The sequence below is a fragment of the Leptosomus discolor genome, chromosome 15 (assembly GCF_034619465.1).
Source record: "Leptosomus discolor isolate bLepDis1 chromosome 15, bLepDis1.hap2, whole genome shotgun sequence".
In the NCBI taxonomy this organism is placed as follows: domain Eukaryota; kingdom Metazoa; phylum Chordata; class Aves; order Leptosomiformes; family Leptosomidae; genus Leptosomus; species Leptosomus discolor.
Window position 1 is genome coordinate 14,398,368 of NC_141405.1, and position 20,158 is coordinate 14,418,525.

A 20,158-nucleotide genomic window follows, 5' to 3' on the forward strand; every position below is an offset into this window, starting at 1 on the left:
TAAACGTATACTGTATTTATTTTGTTTTAACATTGGAAGCTACGGAGCGGGGAAGCCCCGGAAATCTCTCCGCTGCAGTCACTAGTTTGCAGGAATACTTCACCTTTAAAATACTAGGTTTTACATCAGTAACATCTATTTTGCTGTTGGCCATCACTCCAAGGATTATTATAATTCTGGAGGAAAACACTGGTAATATTCTTCCTTCTCAGATGGGGGAAAAGGAGAAACAGAGGAGGTTCGGAGGCTGGTGGAACAGCAATGAATTACCGAGTCCATTCAGCGTTACGGGCTTCCTCACAGGGGAAGGACTTTCTTCATTGTCTCAGCTGCACAAGCCTTGCAAGTGGCTCAGGTTCAGCTTCGGAGATGTACGGGAAGTATAAAACCCTTCGGCGGGGGATCGGCTGCAGTGACCCCCTTCGAGGGGGGGGAAGCGGCTTAAGGAAAACGCTGTGCTCCACCTCTGAGACTTTCCCCCAGTCCCTCCCGCACCACTGAGTCTTCGCCACTGTTGGCATGTGGCTACACCATCTAAGGCCAGAGACGATCTAAAAGTGGTCCTGCTAGCCCAAAGCGATGCCAAAATTCTTCAGCTCCTGGCTATCGTCTACAGCTCTAGCCTTGCTTTTTGATATCTACCTACCCAGGAGAGTGTTGTCTTAAGCCCTCTGCTTCTATATTGTTTTTTCCATAATAATGTAAAAGTTTATTGACCTTTAAGATACCGTGGTTTCAAACCACGATTAAGACTCCCCTCCCCCAGCTCTTCGCTCAGAAGTGTCCGACCCGCACACTCGGGCACCCAGGCCAACACTTCCAAAGCTCCCCAAAACTGCGGGGAGGAAAATGTCACTATCCAAGAAGGAGTCTGGTGTGAAGAGGCAGGACCCAGGCGTGTTCACGGCTGTTCAGCCAGCTGGGCTGCTCGTCAAGAAGCTTTGTGGACCAAAACTTCGTTTTGAAGCGCGACTCGGCCAAAAAAAAAGCCCCTTTAGTTCTGATGTGTTACTGCGTGTCCTGTAAAAGGGAGTTCCTGCTTCAGAAGGAAGCCTGACAGTACATCACAGGGGCTGTACTTATTAGCACCAGATTTATTTCAACAAGACTCTTTTTACACCGTACAGAAGCTGACCACAGACTCTTAAGCCTTTAACGCAGTGCTGCGATTACGGTTCATCCTTCCCGCCCGGGGCAGGCAGGAACAACTGCTGGAGTGGGTCAGAAACGCTGCCCTTTGCCCCTGCTCTCACCTCACTCGGTTATAAAATTGTCAGACAAGTGGCCCCCCAAAATATTCACAAAATACAGAAAGATGAAGTTCTCTCTTCCATCTGATACTTAAGAAAGTAATTCACATTTCAGATATATTTCTTTTTTTTAAAGCAGCAAACAAATTCATAGAAACCTAAATTTAATAAGTGTTTCTTAAAGAACCAGAGGAAAGCGAGAAACAGTCTATGTGCTTGTGCAAAGAGAGTGCTGAGATACGCTGGGACAGGGGCAAGGGAAGGGGCTAGTGCTAATTCCTTCAGGCTGTTCTGCCATGAGTGCAGTGTGGCAATGGAAAGTTAAAATTTAAGGGCCACAAATAGGTGAAGTTTTGAATTCTTTGGTCCTTCAGTATAAGTTATAAAACAGAGAAACTGTTTTACTCAAAAGGGAAAAACAGGCTTTCTCTGGCCTGGAATTTTCCTTGTACCCCCCTGCCTAAGCAATGTGGCCCCAGGGAAACTGGGAGCAAACATCTCTTCGCCCTTGCCCCAACAGCCCTGCGTGACACGGTGACTGGAACCCCAGTGAGACAGCCAGAGCTGTCACCAGCGGACAAGTTTCATCTGAAGAGAAGGGACAAAGCGAAGAGCCCCTGCGGGCATCAGATGCAGTCACGCAGCCGCAGCCGGCCAGGTCTGAAGAAAAGAGGGTTGGCCCAAGGCAGCATCACCCTGAACCGTCCCCCAGGGGGGCAGGAGAGCAGACAAACCACCACGCTCATAAAAAGTCAGTGTTACAAACCCACAGCCAAAACCGGCTGATCAGCTCTGGTTCTTATAAATATTAAAGACCTGATTCAAGACTTTATTTCCTATGATTTAAGTTAGTTACAAAAATTTTTTAGTAAATTTTTATCTTAATTGGGCATTTTCCTCCTCCTCCCACTTTTTTCTTTTTTTTTTTTTTTTCCTAAAAAAGAAACGTTCATGTATTTTAATAAAAGGTCTCTCCTTAAGATCAGACCAAGGCAGATGTGCTGCCCCATGGCACAGACATTCAAAGGCTATAACCAAACAACATAGCCACACTAGTCACTCAACAGTGTCTCTCCATAAAAAAAAAATTTAAAAAAAACCTGATGCTAGTTACAATAAAATACACATGGAAAAAAAAAAAAAAGCATTTTTACCAAAAAACCCAAAAACAAGTTAATGGGAAAAACATAAAAAAGAACTACACAGAGCTGCACTTAAGAGATCATCTGGGAATGCATATTAACCCCTTCCATGTAAAGGAAAGGTGGAATTACGGAAGCAAACCTAATTATGTCTTTGCATTAAATATGAAGCTTTCTGAGAGGCTCCGGTAAAAATTCAGTTTTCCTACAACAGTGGGCTGCTGGAGGTTCCAGTGCTTTTCCAGGTCAGGGAGGGGTAGCACAGGCAGCATCCCTGTGCAAAATAAAAACGTTTAGTCAACTGAGTGGCCTTTTGGTTGAGATCCCAGCAGGTTACTGCAATCCACCTGATGTACAAAACCCAATGGACACACTTGTCAAGGAAGTCACAGGAAGGCTCAGCTACTGGACAGGTCTAAGCTGGTGGCATTTCTGTCACGCTGGACTTTCTCTGTCACCACAGGCATACAGGATCTCTAGGCGTGAGGCTTCTGGACCCAGCAGTCCACAAACCACCCTTGAGGTGCTGACAAAGGTGACACCGACTCTGTTCAACAAAAGTGTCCTCAAAATACCTGGAATGGTTTCACGCATTTCTGCAGTGACTATGAATCAGGTCCCTGTGGTTAAAACAAAATTAAACTGGTCTGAAACAGTAAAAAGTCTCCAGACAGCCACCAGACAAAGGGGTGCCTGGAGAGAACTAACCTCTGCATCCATATTTCTTTCATAAAGGGCTTGAGCTGACACAAGGGCAATACTTGTAAGGCTGCTCAGACCTGGAACATGTTCGCTGTATCAGCAATGAACACTATAGTCACTGAATTTTGGGGCTTGGCTTGCTCTAGGTCCGGTACTTTTTTTTTTTTCTTTCCCTCTTTTCCTCTTTTCATACAAATATACAAAGAGTGTAAAAAAAATTTAAAAAGCGAACTTTGCTGATTAAATGACAGACAAAGTTCCTGCACATTCAGAGATCGGCAACGTGAGGCCTGCCAGGCAGGCACCCAGCAGAGCTTCCATCAGGGAGGACGGCTTTAACCAAGCTGGGTCAGTGAAAGAGCAGGGAGACCGAAGACGTGACCAAGTCATTTCAATCCACTTCGATCCTCCCTGTGATCTCAACTCTTCCTCTGGAAAGCACATGGAAGCCCCTCTTGCCCACTCTAAATCCTTCTGGAAATAGTCAAAAATTTGTTATCACCTAAATAGAAAAGAGGAGAAACACACACTCTTTGCAAATGGCCCTTTGATCTGTATTAAAAACAGCTCTCAAAGTTCCTCAAGAGTTAGAATTAGTGGGGCACGGGTGAGGGGCAGTTTAGATACGGGATGTAAAATATTAAAAAGTGCTCTGCAACTAATTTTTGTTTTATGTGTGTATGTGCCTGTGTGTGCATATATATACATACACAAACATGCACATACACACACATATATACATATATATATATACACATACATATATATGTACGTATGTATAAAGTTAAAAAGTTCTATACGATATGATTAGAACAAGTGTCCTTGGAAGGTCACGACTGGAGAGAGTGGGGCCTGTTGGGATGGCAGATGGGGCACTCGCCCTCCTCGGCGCACGTTTCACACAGCACTGCGTGTTGGCACGGTAACACCACCCGGTTCTCCTCCTGACACTTAAGGCATTTCACCGACTGCATCTGAAATACCGCCTGCAAGAGAGGGGGGGGGACAGGGCAAAACATAAGCATCAAAGTCACAAAGCAAAAGGGCTCCCACCCTGTGCTACGCAGCGTGGGGAACAGCGAGGCGGCGGCAGGGAAGGGCTGCAGCCGTCCGACCGCTCACTTTCTGAGGCAAAAGCAAAGCAGCCCCGGACGATGGATGTCTTTTAGGACCTTTAGGATCAGCAGAGAGCTTTGAGTGACTTAAACTCTGTACTTTAGGCACAAAGAAGAGGCAGGTATTTCCTGTAAGCTGGCTAAAACGCACTTTGGCTACATCCACACGGAACTGCTTTGATAGGCTTATGATTTCTGGCTGTATTAAGGAAAAGGTAAAAAAGCTGCCATCTGTAGGAGCAGAGAGCAAAGCCCTGCCATGCAAATCCCTGGCACTCACCTTATCGACTTTCTCCAGGTTTGCCCGTAGCTGTTTCTGAAGGGTGTAAAGCGAAGAGAGCGAGAGCGTTTCCAGGTCAGAGAAGGAGCGCAGAAACTGAGGGTCCTGGCCTGTGTGGATCCTCTCCAGCTCCTCCTGCAGTTTCTTCACTTGCAGCTCCAAGGCTTCCCTCTGCTCCCGGGCCAGTTCACATTCCATGTTAGCTGTGTTGGCGCGATCGTTTGCTTCCTCTGCCTCCTTTTTCCAAGCGTCACAAGCCTACAGGTTCCAACAAAGAGGGTGAAAGAAGCAGTCTGAAAACTCGGCCTCCTAGAGAGAACCCCAGACAAAACCATCCATCTCCACACACTCCTCACGTGTGCTCTGTCCAATCGGCCCTGGGCCCAAACTCTGAAACATCCTTGGGGCTTTGCTTCAAAGCACTGCTCATTCCAGATACCCCATCTGCTCGGGCTGTGGTTCTATGTGTTTGGCTCGCACCGTTAAGGGGATGAACTCTGCACACCAGCAAACTGTCATGGATCTCAGTCACTTGGCACGTCCAAGAGACTGTCGAGCACTTCAGTGCATCTGTTGTGACACCTGGCCTTGCACTTCCAGCATCCGAACACATCAGGCACAGCGACTCAGTCCCTCTTTCCAAGGCAGACAACAAAATAAGAACGCTTACGAGAATCTATTTGTAAAACCTACAGCTCTTCCCATCACCTCAGTGTCTGGAAAGCTTCTCATTAAAGGCTGACACCCTCCTACTGCTCTACACTCCCTAAATCCCTCCTCCCAGGAGTTGCTCAAGTACCTGTTTGGCTTGTTTCCAAGACTCTTCCCACTGCTTTATTGTGCCGTTGGCTTCATCCAGTTCTTGTCTTAGCCGTGCCAGCTCCGCAGCACCTGGACCTGACAGAAATGCAGGTGAGGTACTGGGCGAAAAACTCCCCGAAGCAAAGTGTTCCCATATGCTGCTGTTCATCCCATTTAAACCTGTTTCACAGGGAAATAGAGAGGGTTATGTCACAGGTGCTGGAAATTTCCCCATTTCCTCCCTACCCCTGTGAAATCCAGGATTCAAAAATGTGCACATAGGAAAAAGATGATCATCTTAAGAATTCCCAAGAGTCCATCACAGAGGGACTTTGTAGGGGAAGTTTCACACCATTAGGCCTCATCTTTAATGATACAGGGAGGATCCAAGAAACTGAGTGGAGACAACTTTTGAACCAGGCTGTCTTTAGAAGCATCGATTTTAGAGCAGAGCTGACTACCAGTTTGAATCCCCCTTCTCACCTGAGAACCTCTGAACTGCTCACTGACTTCCCCCTTGTTTGTGCAGCACAGCGATCAGCGCTGGTGAACAGACCGGTTCACACCGCCAACCCAGATGGCGCTTTCTCCCACACTATACCTTAAGAAAACTCCTGCTTTTCTCTCCTCAGCTTGGCGCTTGGGAAAACCAGTCTCACTTCCCAAACCTTGAGACTAAAATGCACCAATGTCATTACTGTTTGCCTACGCAAGAAACAGCACTAACTGGAAAACCCCGTTTATAAACAAGTGGAGGTGATAGCACATACATCAGCTTCAGCCCCTGCAGAGTTCTAGCATAAAGCTAGTGATTGGCACCGGAGAGGACTAACTAACCACTTCCCTATTTTAGCTTATTCAAATAATTTTTATGTTCAGGAAGAAATTCAAGGCTTAGGAGACAAAGCAGCAGAAAACCAGTTGTAAACAAAACGGGCTATTTTTCACAGACTCCGGGGTTTGTACTCTTTCAGTAACAAATATTTTTACTTAAAATAAGTGTCCACACTTTACTCTCAGGTGGAACAATTAAGAAAAGCTCGTATCAAGAGAGAGCTACTGAGTGACGTGCACTCTTAAGCACCCAGATGTGCACCAGTTTGCTGTAGCAGTCATTTTCCTTTAGTGGTGCTCACCACCGGGTGTGGACATTCCTAAATCTAGTTGCATTTGGTAATTCTGATCTTACAGCAGCTGAACTGACTGTGTTTGCAAGCAAGCCCTGAGGCCAATGGCCTCTCAGCGAGGGCTAACCCCACACCACTTACTTCCCATTTAGTGCCAGCCAAGACACAAACAGTCACAAAAAACCAGCTGAAAAATAGTAATTTGTCTTCACTGAGGGCTTAGGTGCATTAACAAGTCATTCAGCAGAGCAGCAAGGGCTCTTTGCTGGTTCAGGCCACTTACCACAGATCTATTTCGGATGCTCTGAAGCATGCTTGGCTGACAGCAAGAAGTTTTAATGGAACCTCAACTCACACTTTGTTTTTAAAGCTCCAGTTTTCTTGAAAGGGCATCTAGCACTAAGCAGGATGCTGGCAAGCCACAAATTCTGCCATAACGCTGACCAAGCTTATCTCATCACTTCTTTTATTACTCCCTCCTTCCACCTGCTGTTCTCATTTCACATTTGAAGTAGCAAGGTCCTTTGGTCGGGAATGCCTTCTCTGCACATTTTGCATCTAGCACAGCAGGAACTAGCCCAGGACTAGGTATTTTTAACTCAATTGCAATACAAGTAACTAATAATTACACACACTACACACTAACTTACGTGCACTCAGCAAGCCACATGGAACAGACTCCAGACTGCCAACTGCTAGGTTACTACTTAAATAACGTGTCAAAACCTCAGCAAAAAAGTTTTTGTTTTATTACAGGAAAATATCTAACTTTTTTCTTAAAAATCAAGCATTTAAATGCGTTTGTGAATTTCCTGCATTTCTTCATGTTTTTATTTGTATAACTACATAGTCAAGACAAATATAACTTTTTTCTGAAATTAGCAGCAGGCCTTATCAGCCAGTTTTCCTTTTCTTACTGAAACTGGGATGAACAGCCAGCCTCAACACTAATTAATAGCAGAGATGCCCTCCGATGTCTCCTTTCTTATTACGGCAATTGTAAAAGCTGTTACAGCCAAACCAACAGCAACTACAAGGCACGGTAACACGGTTTTGGCCTGTACAAACAAGGGATGCAGTTACACAGGTAAGTGCATGCAGAAATAGATTACAAAAGCATGTCATCATTTCACTAGGTTAAGCTGAATATGAAAGAGTATCTCAAATTTGAAGCAGCATTTACATCTAGTATCAATAGAGAGAACTAATATTTACTGTTACTAACAGAAATGAGCAGAGCCAGTGTCTCTGTAGCCTTGAGCCCAGTTTTATGTCTCAAGGTAACCCCATGTCTTGATAATAAAACAGATTTGACCCCTCAGTTCCCAGTTCTGCCCGATACAGCTGAAGCTCCAAAGCAATTAGTTTCTCTTCCCTTCATAGTCCCTCACACAAGAAACGGATCCTCAAGAGGGGAGGGGGAAAAAAAAAAAAGGAGAGAAAAAAAGGGGCAAAGGGGACAAAGCTGGAACACTAACTGTTTGCAAAGTCCATACTGCAAAACTGCACGGAGAGTGTTAAAGACGAGAAAAACGTACAATGACCCAAGCCTGCTCTAGAGCTCCCAGAAGCCAACCTGACCTACAAGCAGTTCCAAGGGCAAACTGCAATCCCCACCTTAACTAAGCAAAGCTGAGGACCCAGCTCTGAGTTTTATGTAAAGTGAAGTCTCAGCACAGCATTGTTGGCAGGAAAAGGCAGATCTCTTTTCCCTGAAAAGCATCATCAGAGCCAGCCACTTAAGCGATCTGTCCCTTTTTCTCAGCCTAGAAACATGGGAAGTGGAGGGAATTGCTCCCTTGTTCACAAGGCCGATTTTTGGTAAAGCAGCTTCTAGTACTGTCACTGTTCTAACGGGAAGAAGAGATACAAATGGCAGCAGTGAAATAACACATTAAAATTAAAGCTAACTTAAAAGAAAAATACTTACATGGCACAGACAGGCATGTACATGGGACACACACACTGTGCATTTACCTAATGATCCATGAGAAGCTGATGTCCCCAGGAACGTGTTTTCTGATTGGCTTAAGTGTCCCTGGGGCTGATGGAGGAAATGCGATGAGAGGCTGACCGGTGGAGAAGGAGAGGCAGAGTGAAAGGAGGCAGAGCTTCCAAGGGACCCGGGGATATTTACAGGAGCAGAACTTTGCAGCAAACTCCCACCTGGACAAAGAACACACAGAGAGGATGGCTATGTATGACCATGAAGTATGGGCCAGAGCACAGTGCAGGAGTTCAGAGCAGAAGGCATTAGCTTCCCTCTCTCCTTCCTAAGCCCCTCGGGATTCCCTCTGCTTCTCATCGTGTTTCATTCCCCTCTCAGCCTTTAAGAGGAGCACCGAAGCTGCCGTCCCATGAACCACGTAGGTTACAACCCTCCAGAGTTCAATGGACTGCTCTTTCATCGACCAAAGCAAAAAAGGTTTTCTGAGCAGAGTTCAGTCCCTATCAGTCTGGAGAAGATGTATTTGGTATCTGGCGAAACTTTGTAATGAAAAATTCACTTCTAAAACATGTGCCCCTGCCTTTAATACTTCCAAACAACCTGCAGTGAGGAGACTATCATGCTGGGTCAGGTCATGATCTTAGCCACTAAAAATCAGTGACTTGCTTTACTCATTTTAGACATACTTGAGTGCCCAGATCTGTTGGTAATAAAAAACCCCAAAGAAACAAAAGCCCATCCTCCAAAGGAACCACGCTTCCCTGACACAAGAGGTCACTCTGTCTGCCACACACAGACTGAGGGAGATCTCAGCCCTGCTCCCCACTTTTTCCTGATCTCCATTCTTAGAAGATCACCAGATAACACCCAGACCTGATGTGAACCGAGGGAAAAGCAGTGTGGAGGCTCTCTAAGCCACTGCAGATGGGCAGCAGCAGAAGCAGGGCTATCCAGCAGACGTACACAGTAAACTCTCCAACCAGGCTCTTCTCTTCGGCAGGGAAGTGGAAGTGATATTCTTTAGGCTTCCTTCCACAGGTCCCTTCCTACCTCAATACAGCTCCAGGCAGTGTAGTTCCCTTGGAAACCTTCAGACCACCAAAGTCAGCTCTCATTCAAAACCTGTCCTACACAGCAAGGGTACCCAGAAACTACAACCACTTCCAAAAAGCTACGAGACATTTCGTTTTTCCCTGGACACTCATTAGAGACAGGTAGAAGAGGCCTTAGCCTACCTCCACATATTAAAATGAGACAGACGTTACAGGAATCAAATCAGCAGACCATGATGACACTCTGTGACAGATGGATAGCATTACCAGGTCAGTGAGTTTCCCGTTACTGCTAGGGAGAGTTTTCTGCTTAAGATGCAAATTGTTATACTTTGGCCTGTTTTTAAAGGTATCAGATGCCTTTTAGAGTCTATTTGCACACTTCAAACCAAAAAAAAATAAAAAAAAAAAAAATCAAGCAAGTCCCATTCAGTCTCAAGAAACATCCCCACGACACCTGGGCCCAATGGCAAGAACTCAGCTCTGCTAGTCAGTAAGGGCAAGCTTTCGCTTCAAAGATGCTCAGCGGTTGCCAGAGTTGGTTATAATTGCTGTTTTAACCAATGTTATCTTGGGACTGGTTTTAGAGCTTTGTTGGGCTGGCTCCACTGAGGTGACTGGGCAACACTGCTTGGCAGAAGATAAAGAAAGCTCTGTTGCTTTCATGTACCTATCATGATGCCACTCGTGTGGGGCACTGTGCTGCTGTCAAATGTCTTCTCCAGGGCAGCCACTCCGAATTCATTCAGGTCCAGGTCATCCAAGGCAGACTCTGCCAGACACAGAGGTACCAATTATGTTATAAAGGACCAACAACTTCCAAGAGATAGGATGGCCCAAAGAGCCTACATGCAGAGGAGCCTTCGCTCTCTATTTGTCAGTCTGCACGGCCCTACTCTCCACCCTGTGCAACGCTGTTCTTAAACGGTTTGGCAGAAGTGTCATGGGCAGCTTCTCAGTTCAGGTTCTTTCGCCTGATCCGAATTCTTTTTGTCTCAAAGTATTCACAAATGTTATAGTAAGATAAAAAAAAACCTGATGAAATAACAGCAGTTCCCATAAGCCTTCCCCAAACTGCTCTTTCAAGTCTGTCCATAATATGCAGTAACAATGGTTTATGACACGTCTGGGTCTGGCTTGTGCTTTGTCCCTACTTTGCTGAAGAGCCACTTGGAAATGAAATACCAGTAGAAGGCAACACTTGAAAAACATCTGAGGTTCAAAGATAGGGTAAAATAAAGAAAGCTCATGAATGCCTGCAAACGTTACATCTATTTGAACATGCCTCATCACTAATCGTGATCAATATAATTCCATCCCACACATGCCCACTCGTTTCTATTATTATTTTTAACAAATTAGTGAGATCACCTCAGAAACATTAGATTTAAAAAAAAGAAAAAAAAAAAAGAAAAAAACAAGAAAAAAAACAGGTGACCAAAAAAACCTGTACCTATCCAAGAGGAGTGATTCTACTCTCTGGACTCTCCTGTTCAATTTTTTTCTTACGGCCTCTGTCCTACACTCTGTGAAGGGCAAGTCCTTACAATCTACCTGGTGGTAGCCCTTGCTATGAAGCTGTGATTTAGAACGTCAGGGTTGTAACTGTGGAAAACGCCCCTGCGATTTCCTGCCTACTCCAAGACCTCTTCGTCACTTTGACAAACCTAAAACTAAGGCCCTTTACACCATCTGACATTCTGAGTAAGCGGCTCAGAGGCCTTCTGTTGGTCCCGTGGGTGAATTTCATCCATAATGACCTGCAGAAAACATCACATGTGTCACAGTCACAGAAAAAGCTTACAGCCTCGGAATCTGCCAACACTGACAGAGACGAAAAACTGGAGTTCACTGGAACACCCATGCTAGTCGAACGCTCATACCTGGTGATCCACGTCTGAGGAAGCCCTATTAGCATAAGTAAAAAAGGCAAAGTTACCTATGACAGACTCAACGGTGTCACTGGTTGGGTAGAAAGGAAGGGCATTGGCATTCATGCCTGGTATGCTGCTGGTGCCGGCAGGGCTCGGTGGCGTTGCTGCCAGACTGGAGGTGATACTAGAGGAGATGCTGGATGTCAGCGGGCTCCCCACTGGGAGAATACCCAGTATGTCCTGAAACAAGAGTTTTAAAAGGGAAAAAGGTAGGAAATAAAACATCTTTATAGAAGAATCCCTTCAGAAACACGCAGGAATGAGCCAAAGATAAGCAGCAAACCTGTTCCTGCCTGCTTCCAACCTGACAGATGGCTGGTGCTACTACTGGGCTGGGGGTGGGGGAGAGATTAACAGCTTTTCTTTAATTTCTGCCGACTGTTCTCCGTTCCGTCCGTGTCCCCCGTCCCCCCACCCAGCATTACAAACATCCTTCAGGCTGCCCCAGAATTAACTCCTGTGACCCACAGGTTGCAGGCAATCATAGAGATGGGTCACACAATCACTCACTTGGACTTAGTTCAGCCCACGACTTAGAACCTGATATTAAATTCTCTTTGCCGAATCCTTGAACTCAGATGACTCCAAAGATCCATTCCAGCTCAATTTTCTGTAATTTGGAGACTCTCTCCAGCACGGTCCAGGCCTATGAATCTATCCTGAATTCACACACCTCCAGCAAATCATCCCACCTTCGCAAAGTAACCCCTCAAGCTGAGCACCTCTAATGGGGGCTGGACTGCCATTTACTCCCCGCAGAGTTGTCTGGATCCACAGAGCTTTCTCGTGATGTCCTTGTCTGTGGTGGTGCGAGCACCGAGCTAGGTTCAGAGCCCTGCTAGCAGTACCGTACCTGTTTGGGCTGTAACAAAGGTTGGTCCTGGCTCCTGTGTTCCAGTGAGTGGGACTTCATTTTTGCTTGCTGCAGTAAAGAAACAGAACAAGAGATAAGCAGAGAGATTAGCAGCAAAATTAAAAGTGTCTGATTGCTGGCTTCGGAGAGGCCTTGGGAAACACAGTCCCCTCCTCTCTTACACCCTGTTATGGGCACTAGAGAATTCTGAGAGCGGGAAAGCACAGCAAATTGAAAACACTCCAAGTAATTTGGTTTCTATATACCAAGATAGTTTTGCAAAGACTTATCGCCATTACATTTGCCTTCGATGCTGCTGTAAGTCCTCTGCTAGCACAAAGGACATCTTAAGAACCAAAAAAGAATTATTTTGCCTTGCTATAAATAACTCATCAGCCCCTATCTAAAAAAAGGGCCAGAAGTGGTGGGAGGCATACCATATTTTTTAATTATGTAAACATTCTTCAGCTTTGGGAAAATAAAGTACGTAGATTACATCTTCCCTCAAACTTTTCCAGCTCCCAGCTAGGACTGCAAAGTAAAACACAGTGATAACTAACCAATTTTAAAAGCAACATCATCAAAACTGATTTACAAAAACCAACCTTCCCCCATCCATTAACGCAGAAAGCTCAAAGCTACAAAACACAAGCGAGGTCAAGGCTGTCTGGAATTGCAAAACTGCATGAATGCCAACACGCATTTAGAATTCCACTATCCAGCCTAAAAGTTCAGCTTAAGGACCTTCCTGTGCCATACCCTTAACGGACATCAACCCTCTTGCCTCACAACATCAGCCAGTTCTCAGAGACAACCACCAGAGCTGGGAAGGAAGTGGCCTCACGAGCTCGTCGGTGTGTAAGGGTCTGTTCTGCAGGCCTCGCTCTGTTCCTCCCATGCAGCTCCATGTATAAGGCACAGGGAGATCAGTCACACCCTCCAGGCACAGAGCGGGAGCAAAGAAGGACTGAGAGTCAGGGCTGCTCATTTACTCACTCTCCAACCCCCTCCCCGGCTTGAATCAGAGACATATTCCAGGCATAAAGTCAGCTCAATCGTTTTTATCGCCACTCCAGCGGTCACCACCTCTACAGGGGAGACTCAGGCACGATGGACAACAGCAGCGCATGAGACGCCACGCTGACTCGAACTGATATGCCTTGACTTTTTGGCTTAAACCAGCCTTATGAAAAAAGATAAAATGATTTCTGGAGAGGGACGACATAACCAGACAGGCGAAAGAGCAGCAGAAAAAAATGCATCCCTTGGTTTTACTTAATGAAATCACTTTCTCTGCTCAGCTGTACGCCTACGGGCAGATGGGGCGGCCAAAGCCTGGCAAACAGGCAGTTGAGATAGGGATGCAAAGATCCTTCTGCGGTGGGTACCACGCTCTCACACTTCCCTGAACACCACACAGCGCGTTTACATACGGCAAAACTACCGCTGAACCGACCAGGCTCGTTTTCCTTTGTGTGCAACAGATGCGTTACGTTAGTGCATCTGCCTGTGTCTGATAACACGCCTGCTAGATTATCCCACACATCCCTACCCTGCTCGACACTCATCTGAACACAAGATGCGCTATCAACAGACGTCAGCAGCTGAAGCAAAGGCACATACGCAGCCATGCCCCCCCCCGAGGCTTTCTGCCAAAGCAGCTAGCTGGCTCTGGGGCAGTTCAAGTCTTACCGGAAGGATTTTTTCCTTTAAGGAGGAGAAAAAGTGAACGCATTTCTAAGCTAGTCCCAATTCCCACTGTCTTGAGTTCAGGTAACACCAGTGAAAAATGGAGCAAACGACTGTCACCACTAAGCCAGCGCCCCTTAGCTCTGAATAATGTTACAAAGGGCATACATCAAGACAGAAATTCAAAGGGCAGGCTGAACTTCTCCAGCTCACTGTTGCAGCCAGGAAAGAAAACAGGGCACATAAATTACGAATGTTTTCTGACCAGCATGGAACAAACCCACTGCACTGTGCTTCAGGACTTAGGAACACCTCCCGGTCATGGCACTCAAGCCCTTCCAGTGCAGCCAGCATTTTTCCAGCTTGCTAAATCTTTTGGGACTCAGGAAAAGTATTTTTAGCTTTAACTGCTGGCTCAGCCTTACCACAAACTATGTGGAACCTTTTAACACAGAAGGTGCATTTTTCATTCTAATAAGACAGAAACTATTTGTACTAATTCTACAGAGGGAAAATGACAAGCCTATTGCAGAGCTGAGCCAAAGTGTCTCTTAAGTTTTCAAATATGAGTGAACAAAGTTAAATGCCTAATTATTGGTCTAATTTACAGGGTGCAGGAGAACCTCTGGCGCCCAGTGCAGCCAAAGGGAATTACAGAGTATTTTAAAGAGTAAGTAATTACAGATTAAAAGAAAATTAAATCAGAACAATTATGAGACACCTAATTTTGTCTGTAGAAGCCTAGCATAAGGCAACTGTGATTACTTCTGTCTATATCTTAATAGCTATTTATTCCAGTCATTTAACACAGGTTTTTGCTTAACTAAAGCCACATAAGTAGGAAGCTACATGAATACAGTATATCTTTGTAGCACAGCCTGGACTTCAGGCCTAAATGGTCAGCATCTGGCCCTTCTTTTAAAAGTCCTATTCATGCTCCATCCCCTTTCTCTTTGGCTTAGGCTTGCTGCCTGTTTTCTCCAAAGCAGGGCCTCCCTGGCACTCTGCCTCTGCTGGCAGGAAACCGGGGTTCTCTCAGTCCTTCGGCTTTGGGTTCACTCCTCCTTTGCAGCAGAGGCAATGGAGAACGAGCACATGTTTTTTTCTTTTGTTTCTAAACAACTGCTACAAGCTGCTGTGCCCGCAAGAAGTGCCAGGATCACAGCACGGTCTGCTCTTTACCCCCAAAGACGTGTTGCATCAATTTGCAATTTCCTAAGCCACATCCATGTTAAGCAAGACAATGGAAGCAAAGAAAGTGTACATTCATTTAGCTTAATCTGTATTTGTCACAAAATCATTTTAATTGGACTAAACAGTGTTCAAGTCTGGTCCTACTGCAATGTTTGGTCATATTTTTCCAAAGTTGTAAAAATAAACAGAACAAAACCCACAGAGTCTGCTTCTAAATCCAACTACTTTATGCAAGGTCTTGTCTGGACAGGATATTTCCACTGTTTCCTCACAGCAATGCAATACTAACACAGCAGAATAAGCTTATTAAGGCTAGCTTCTTTAATATTGCAGACAAGATTTTAAGTGTAGCCAGGTTGAAAGCAGCACTTCTTATCACCTCTGTTTCAAACAGCATAGACCAGGTATTTTTATTCCTTTTTATATCTTTTTTAAAGCAGAACTTGTAGGAAATACTTTTGCAGGCACCTCTTCATAAAAGCAGCTATTCCTTCCCCTAAATCAAGATGTCGTTCCATTACATTTACAAACCCACTGAGGAATAAAAACCTGAGACCCAAGCTCTGGGTTGGAGTCAGCTGACTTGGAAGGGATGGTGCAGAGAAACTACTAATTGTAACATCAAGAAAGGAATTTCACAATAAGAAGTTGATTGTGGAAAAGCTCATATATGGCAGAAGAGATGGAAGATACTGTTCCAGGCTTAGGGAGCAGTCTGAGTAAGGCATGACACCGAGAAGGAGAAGACTGAGGAAGCAGCGAGGCAAGACTGGACTATCCAAAAGGAGTAAGAGGGAATGTTATTGGAAATGTGGGTTGGGTAAGATTCCAAAGGCTTCTTCAAATGAGAATGAGGAATTCAAATTTAATACAGAAGCCACAGGAAAGAGTCAAGGATCAGAATGATACAGCCAGAGAAGCAAGAGACAACTAACATGACATTTTTAATACACGGGAGAAATGAATGGTGAAAACAGAAGACAAACCAAGTCACAGAAATCAAGGTAAGAGTTCGGAGTGAGAACAGAGAAGGAAGTATGAGCTTCCATGAGACAACACAGCAAAAGAAACAGCAACTCTTGGCAAGGACCTAAATAAGGAAAAAGAAAGAGCAAGAAGTGATATGTAGGAAGCTACCCAGGGTCAACACAGGACAGAAGTTGAGAGGGATTAGGAAAACAAGCAGCAGCTCAACTTCTACAAACTGAGTGCGTGATGGCCGCTAGGCAGACAAGAACAGATGTGAGATGGAAGAGACTGGAAGGGAGGCTGAAAGCAACAGCAGAGATCTGAGAACTGCTAATGAGAATGGTGCTTTCTCATTTTTGCTCCTCAAAAAATGAAAACACATTCAAACTAGACTGGGCAATTTCTCATTCTTCCTCATCCCCCCAACTCTTCCAGCCAATATTCCCTACTAACCTGGCATTTGAAACTCTTCAAATACTCGGCCCCGACCTGATCTTCTCGCTCAAACCCCGGTGCTTTCTTGTAGCTGCCGGCTGCTGTTACTGAGTCTGGAGGAAAACCAATGGTCTCCAAGCTGTGTGGCTTTCCAATGGCACCAGGAGGAGACCCACATATATTAGATGGGCTTCCGAGACTGCTGTTCCTACAAAGAATCTAATAGAAGGAACAAGTGTCAGGAAGCACAGCCAGCCAGTAGCCACGACTCGAAGAGGAGAGGCATCCCACGGAAGAGCTCATTCACTTCACTGTTTGTGCATCGATTACACTGACAGTCAACACAAGCATACAAGCTTTCAGTAAACAGTAATTAAGAACCAGGAAAAAGCTCCAGTAGATACTGGATTTATACAGTTCCACAGTTATGGTTTTATTGTCATTACCTTGTACTGGAGTGCAGTCATACAAAAACCAACCTACAGCTCTAGCGACATTTATTCTTTTTGAGGCCTCAGATGTGGCTGATCAAGTTTCCAAACCTGACCAAAACTCTCTTCACTTTCCTTAGGCTACAGTGGATCCTGTCTGCACTCTGAGTAGTAGTGTGAAACCTGGAAAGGTGCTATGGCCGTCAGAACAGCCAAGCATACCTGAGCTAAGTGTAATACTGTACCTTTTGCTTTCCAGTTGGAAATCTGAAAGTTTTAATGCAGGCACAAGCCAAGTATCAACAGCTGCATTAAAAAACCCAAGGATTTCCAACAGTTCCATTCTTTAGTCTAAGACCAGGGATCACAATCACATGCAACAAGGCTAGTTTTGCACTGTAGATGAAGCTACAGACAGCAGCAAAGGACATTAAAGATGAGTTTTACAGAAAGCGCCTACCTGGATCAATGCAGATACCCCATTTCTCTGGGACAAGAAATTATCTGCCTGCACTGGCAAGCACGACTGTGCTTCAGACATCATTTAGACAGCTACTGCTACCACAGATTCACATGTGGCACAGTCTGGGCTGGCATTAGAAAGAAGGAGCATCCTACAATGTTTTGATTTTATTTTTATACAGACATTCTGCTGTCCACGCTTCCCTACAGTTGCAAAGATACTACTCACTGTGGTGGAGGTGGGGCTAGTTGGCAGAGTTCCTGATTTATTCCACACCTACAGTACAAATACAAAACAGAACAGGCCACGTGAGGCTGGCTGCTAGAGGGACCTTTTTCTCTGATTAATTCATCATGTAAAATGATCACCAGCAAAGCCATATTTGTTTGCAAGCTACATGCAGATGCCCTGTGGAGTGATGAAGTCACAGCAAGACATGTGTTGCCGTTTGGCATATATCCAAGGATTAGGAAAGACTGTTTAAAAGACTAAGAGCTTGAGATAGAAAAGACCTAAACGGTCTATTAAGTGGAAGGTGTCTTCAATTTCACTGCAGTTTTCAGATAATTTAGATGATACATTCATAAGACGAAGGGGCTTTGTTTTTTACTGCTTTCCACAGTGCTATTTAGTGAGAGAAAATATTTTGTCCAGACTTTTGAAAATCTGCTTGGAATTCTAGCTGCAATCGAATTCAGGAGAACTATGAACTGTTAGGTTGGCTTTGGCACTAATAAAATCAAACTATCAGCTTCTCTTTTCAAAGAGGTGGAATAAGACAAAACAGAGGTCCTAAATGAGATCACCTCATTCTGACCAGTTTCAAGGGAGTTAAACCCATGCCATTTTACCTTCTCAAAACCTCGACCAACCATTTGAAAAGGTTACATACCTTATCAACAGTAGTGCAAACAGGAAAGACTTAACGAACAACCAAAAAAAGTCTCAGCAAAAATGTGGTCTGGCATTTCACGGGCTTCTTATCTGACTGTGTGCGTCTGTTCAGCATTTAAAGACCTCCCTCCTTGTGTGTACAACTAAAATAAAGTACTACCAACAATCTGGGGCATTACTTAAACATATTCCAAAGTTTAGCTATCTCCAGAAGTAGGAGAGGGAGGGAGAATCAAAGATATCCTATAATGCAACACACAATATGCACGGGCTAAGCCTCTGAGATTACATATGTAAACAAACTCTATTGTAGTTATGTACTTTAGATGTTATTGGCCCACAGCCTTTAATTAGAGTACTTAGAAACTAAGCCCAATATGTACCTCCAGACAGGAAGGAGTTGGACTTCATGTGCGGATGTATTCCACTTTCCTGAAAGTACATCAACAAACTGCACAGAAAGGAAGGCTTAGAAAGTTTATAGGCGAGAGGACAATACTAAAGCCACTGAATTGTATGTTCCAAACAAACAGATCCCTCTAAAGAGTGTGCAGCTGAGACCTAAAAGAAAAACGCCATATTCTTTGGGCTTTTGGATACTTAAGATTTCTCTTCTTGGGAGGAAGAAGTACAGTGACTCAGAGAAATCCAGATTTATAAAACATGGACAAGGCTTCCCGACAGTGCTACATACATTGCTAAGGTCTGGGGCATGTGGACTGGAAGGGCTGACCGGAACAGAATCGCCAGCTGCTGATGGCATATACATCACAGGGCCTGTCTGTGTCGGGCTCGACACAGCCGAGGATTGTTGTAAATCTTCATTGAGTGCAGGCTCTGGAAGAAATAAAAGCACATGGAATGTTACTCAAAGCTGTACAACTGCAATGGAACACAAGACATTTAGGAACAAGAATACTTAGACATTCTTGAGAGAAAAAGTATTCCACAAGCACCTACTTATAAGTATAGAAGCAAGGAGAAACCTTATCTGGCAAATGGCTACTACTTCTCTAATATTCCTTACACTATTACTGTCATCACTTGTACACTGTGCTGCTCTTTAGTCCATTAACGCTGCTCCAAAATTATCTTCCCTGCATGAATTGTGTGTTATTCAGCTGTCTTGAACTAAGCAGAGCTTCCTTCACTGCTAGGCACAAAGTCGACGAGTGCATTATAATTAGCTAAGGGAGATAAATTTCCATCTGTGCTCAGTACAAACCATTACCAAAATAGAGTAACATACATAGTAAGGCATACACAAAAAGAAAGTCATTGGCTTGGAAGGTAAAGTAGAGATGCTGTAGACTTGTAGTCTTTACAACTAACACAACTCAGCACCTTTACAAAAACTATGTAAACGACACGATGCCTGCATTACAATAGTTCAAAGCACTGGTTTCAATGCATTTCTTGCTAATAATCAGCAAAACTCATGCTAAGAGCAGATATAATAAATGGACACGTGTTATTTTAATTGAATTAGGCCCTCCGTGTTCACCTGGCTAAGAAAAGACTAAAAGGTACAATTCCATAAGGCAGCACAAGAAATAACCAAGTTGGAAGGACCCGAGTGCCACAGAATGTTACTCTGGCTTTAAAGTAGTATAATATCAAGTGCAGTAATCTTGTTAGGAATAAGGCATCTCCTAAACAAAAATACTATGTTATACACAAGGGAGTTTGCTCAACACTGTTCCTTTATCAAGATTTCATTCTCTCAAGCTTTTGCTGGATCAGACTGTGTAGTTGCAGCACTGTTTTGGGCCATTATAGCCCACAGCTCTAGCTATAATTACTGCTTGTCCACAAGGTTTCCTATAAAAGAAACTGCATAACCTGTAGGGAATTTACTTTCAGCATTCCTTGACAAAGG

General features: G+C 44.5%; 1 protein-coding gene across 2 annotated transcripts in view; it reads right to left on the bottom strand.

Moving 5' to 3' along the window:
• Positions 1–1,076: 1,076 nt before the first annotated feature.
• UNK (unk zinc finger) overlaps positions 1,077–20,158 on the bottom strand; it is a 44,065-nt gene continuing 24,983 nt past the window's right edge. The window contains exons 8-17 of one of the 2 annotated variants that reach the window (XM_086473441.1): positions 18,974–19,116; positions 17,614–17,661; positions 16,510–16,710; positions 12,205–12,273; positions 11,357–11,531; positions 10,088–10,189; positions 8,395–8,583; positions 5,289–5,470; positions 4,490–4,747; positions 1,077–4,080 (exon numbers count right to left, since the gene is read on the bottom strand). In XM_086473441.1, the coding sequence (XP_086329567.1) occupies positions 3,925–4,080; positions 4,490–4,747; positions 5,289–5,470; positions 8,395–8,583; positions 10,088–10,189; positions 11,357–11,531; positions 12,205–12,273; positions 16,510–16,710; positions 17,614–17,661; positions 18,974–19,116 (1,523 nt within the window). In that variant the 3' untranslated portion in view covers positions 1,077–3,924. The remainder of the gene's footprint in view (positions 4,081–4,489; positions 4,748–5,288; positions 5,471–8,394; positions 8,584–10,087; positions 10,190–11,356; positions 11,532–12,204; positions 12,274–16,509; positions 16,711–17,613; positions 17,662–18,973; positions 19,117–20,158) is intronic. The other variant, XM_086473442.1, reaches the window with a different exon arrangement.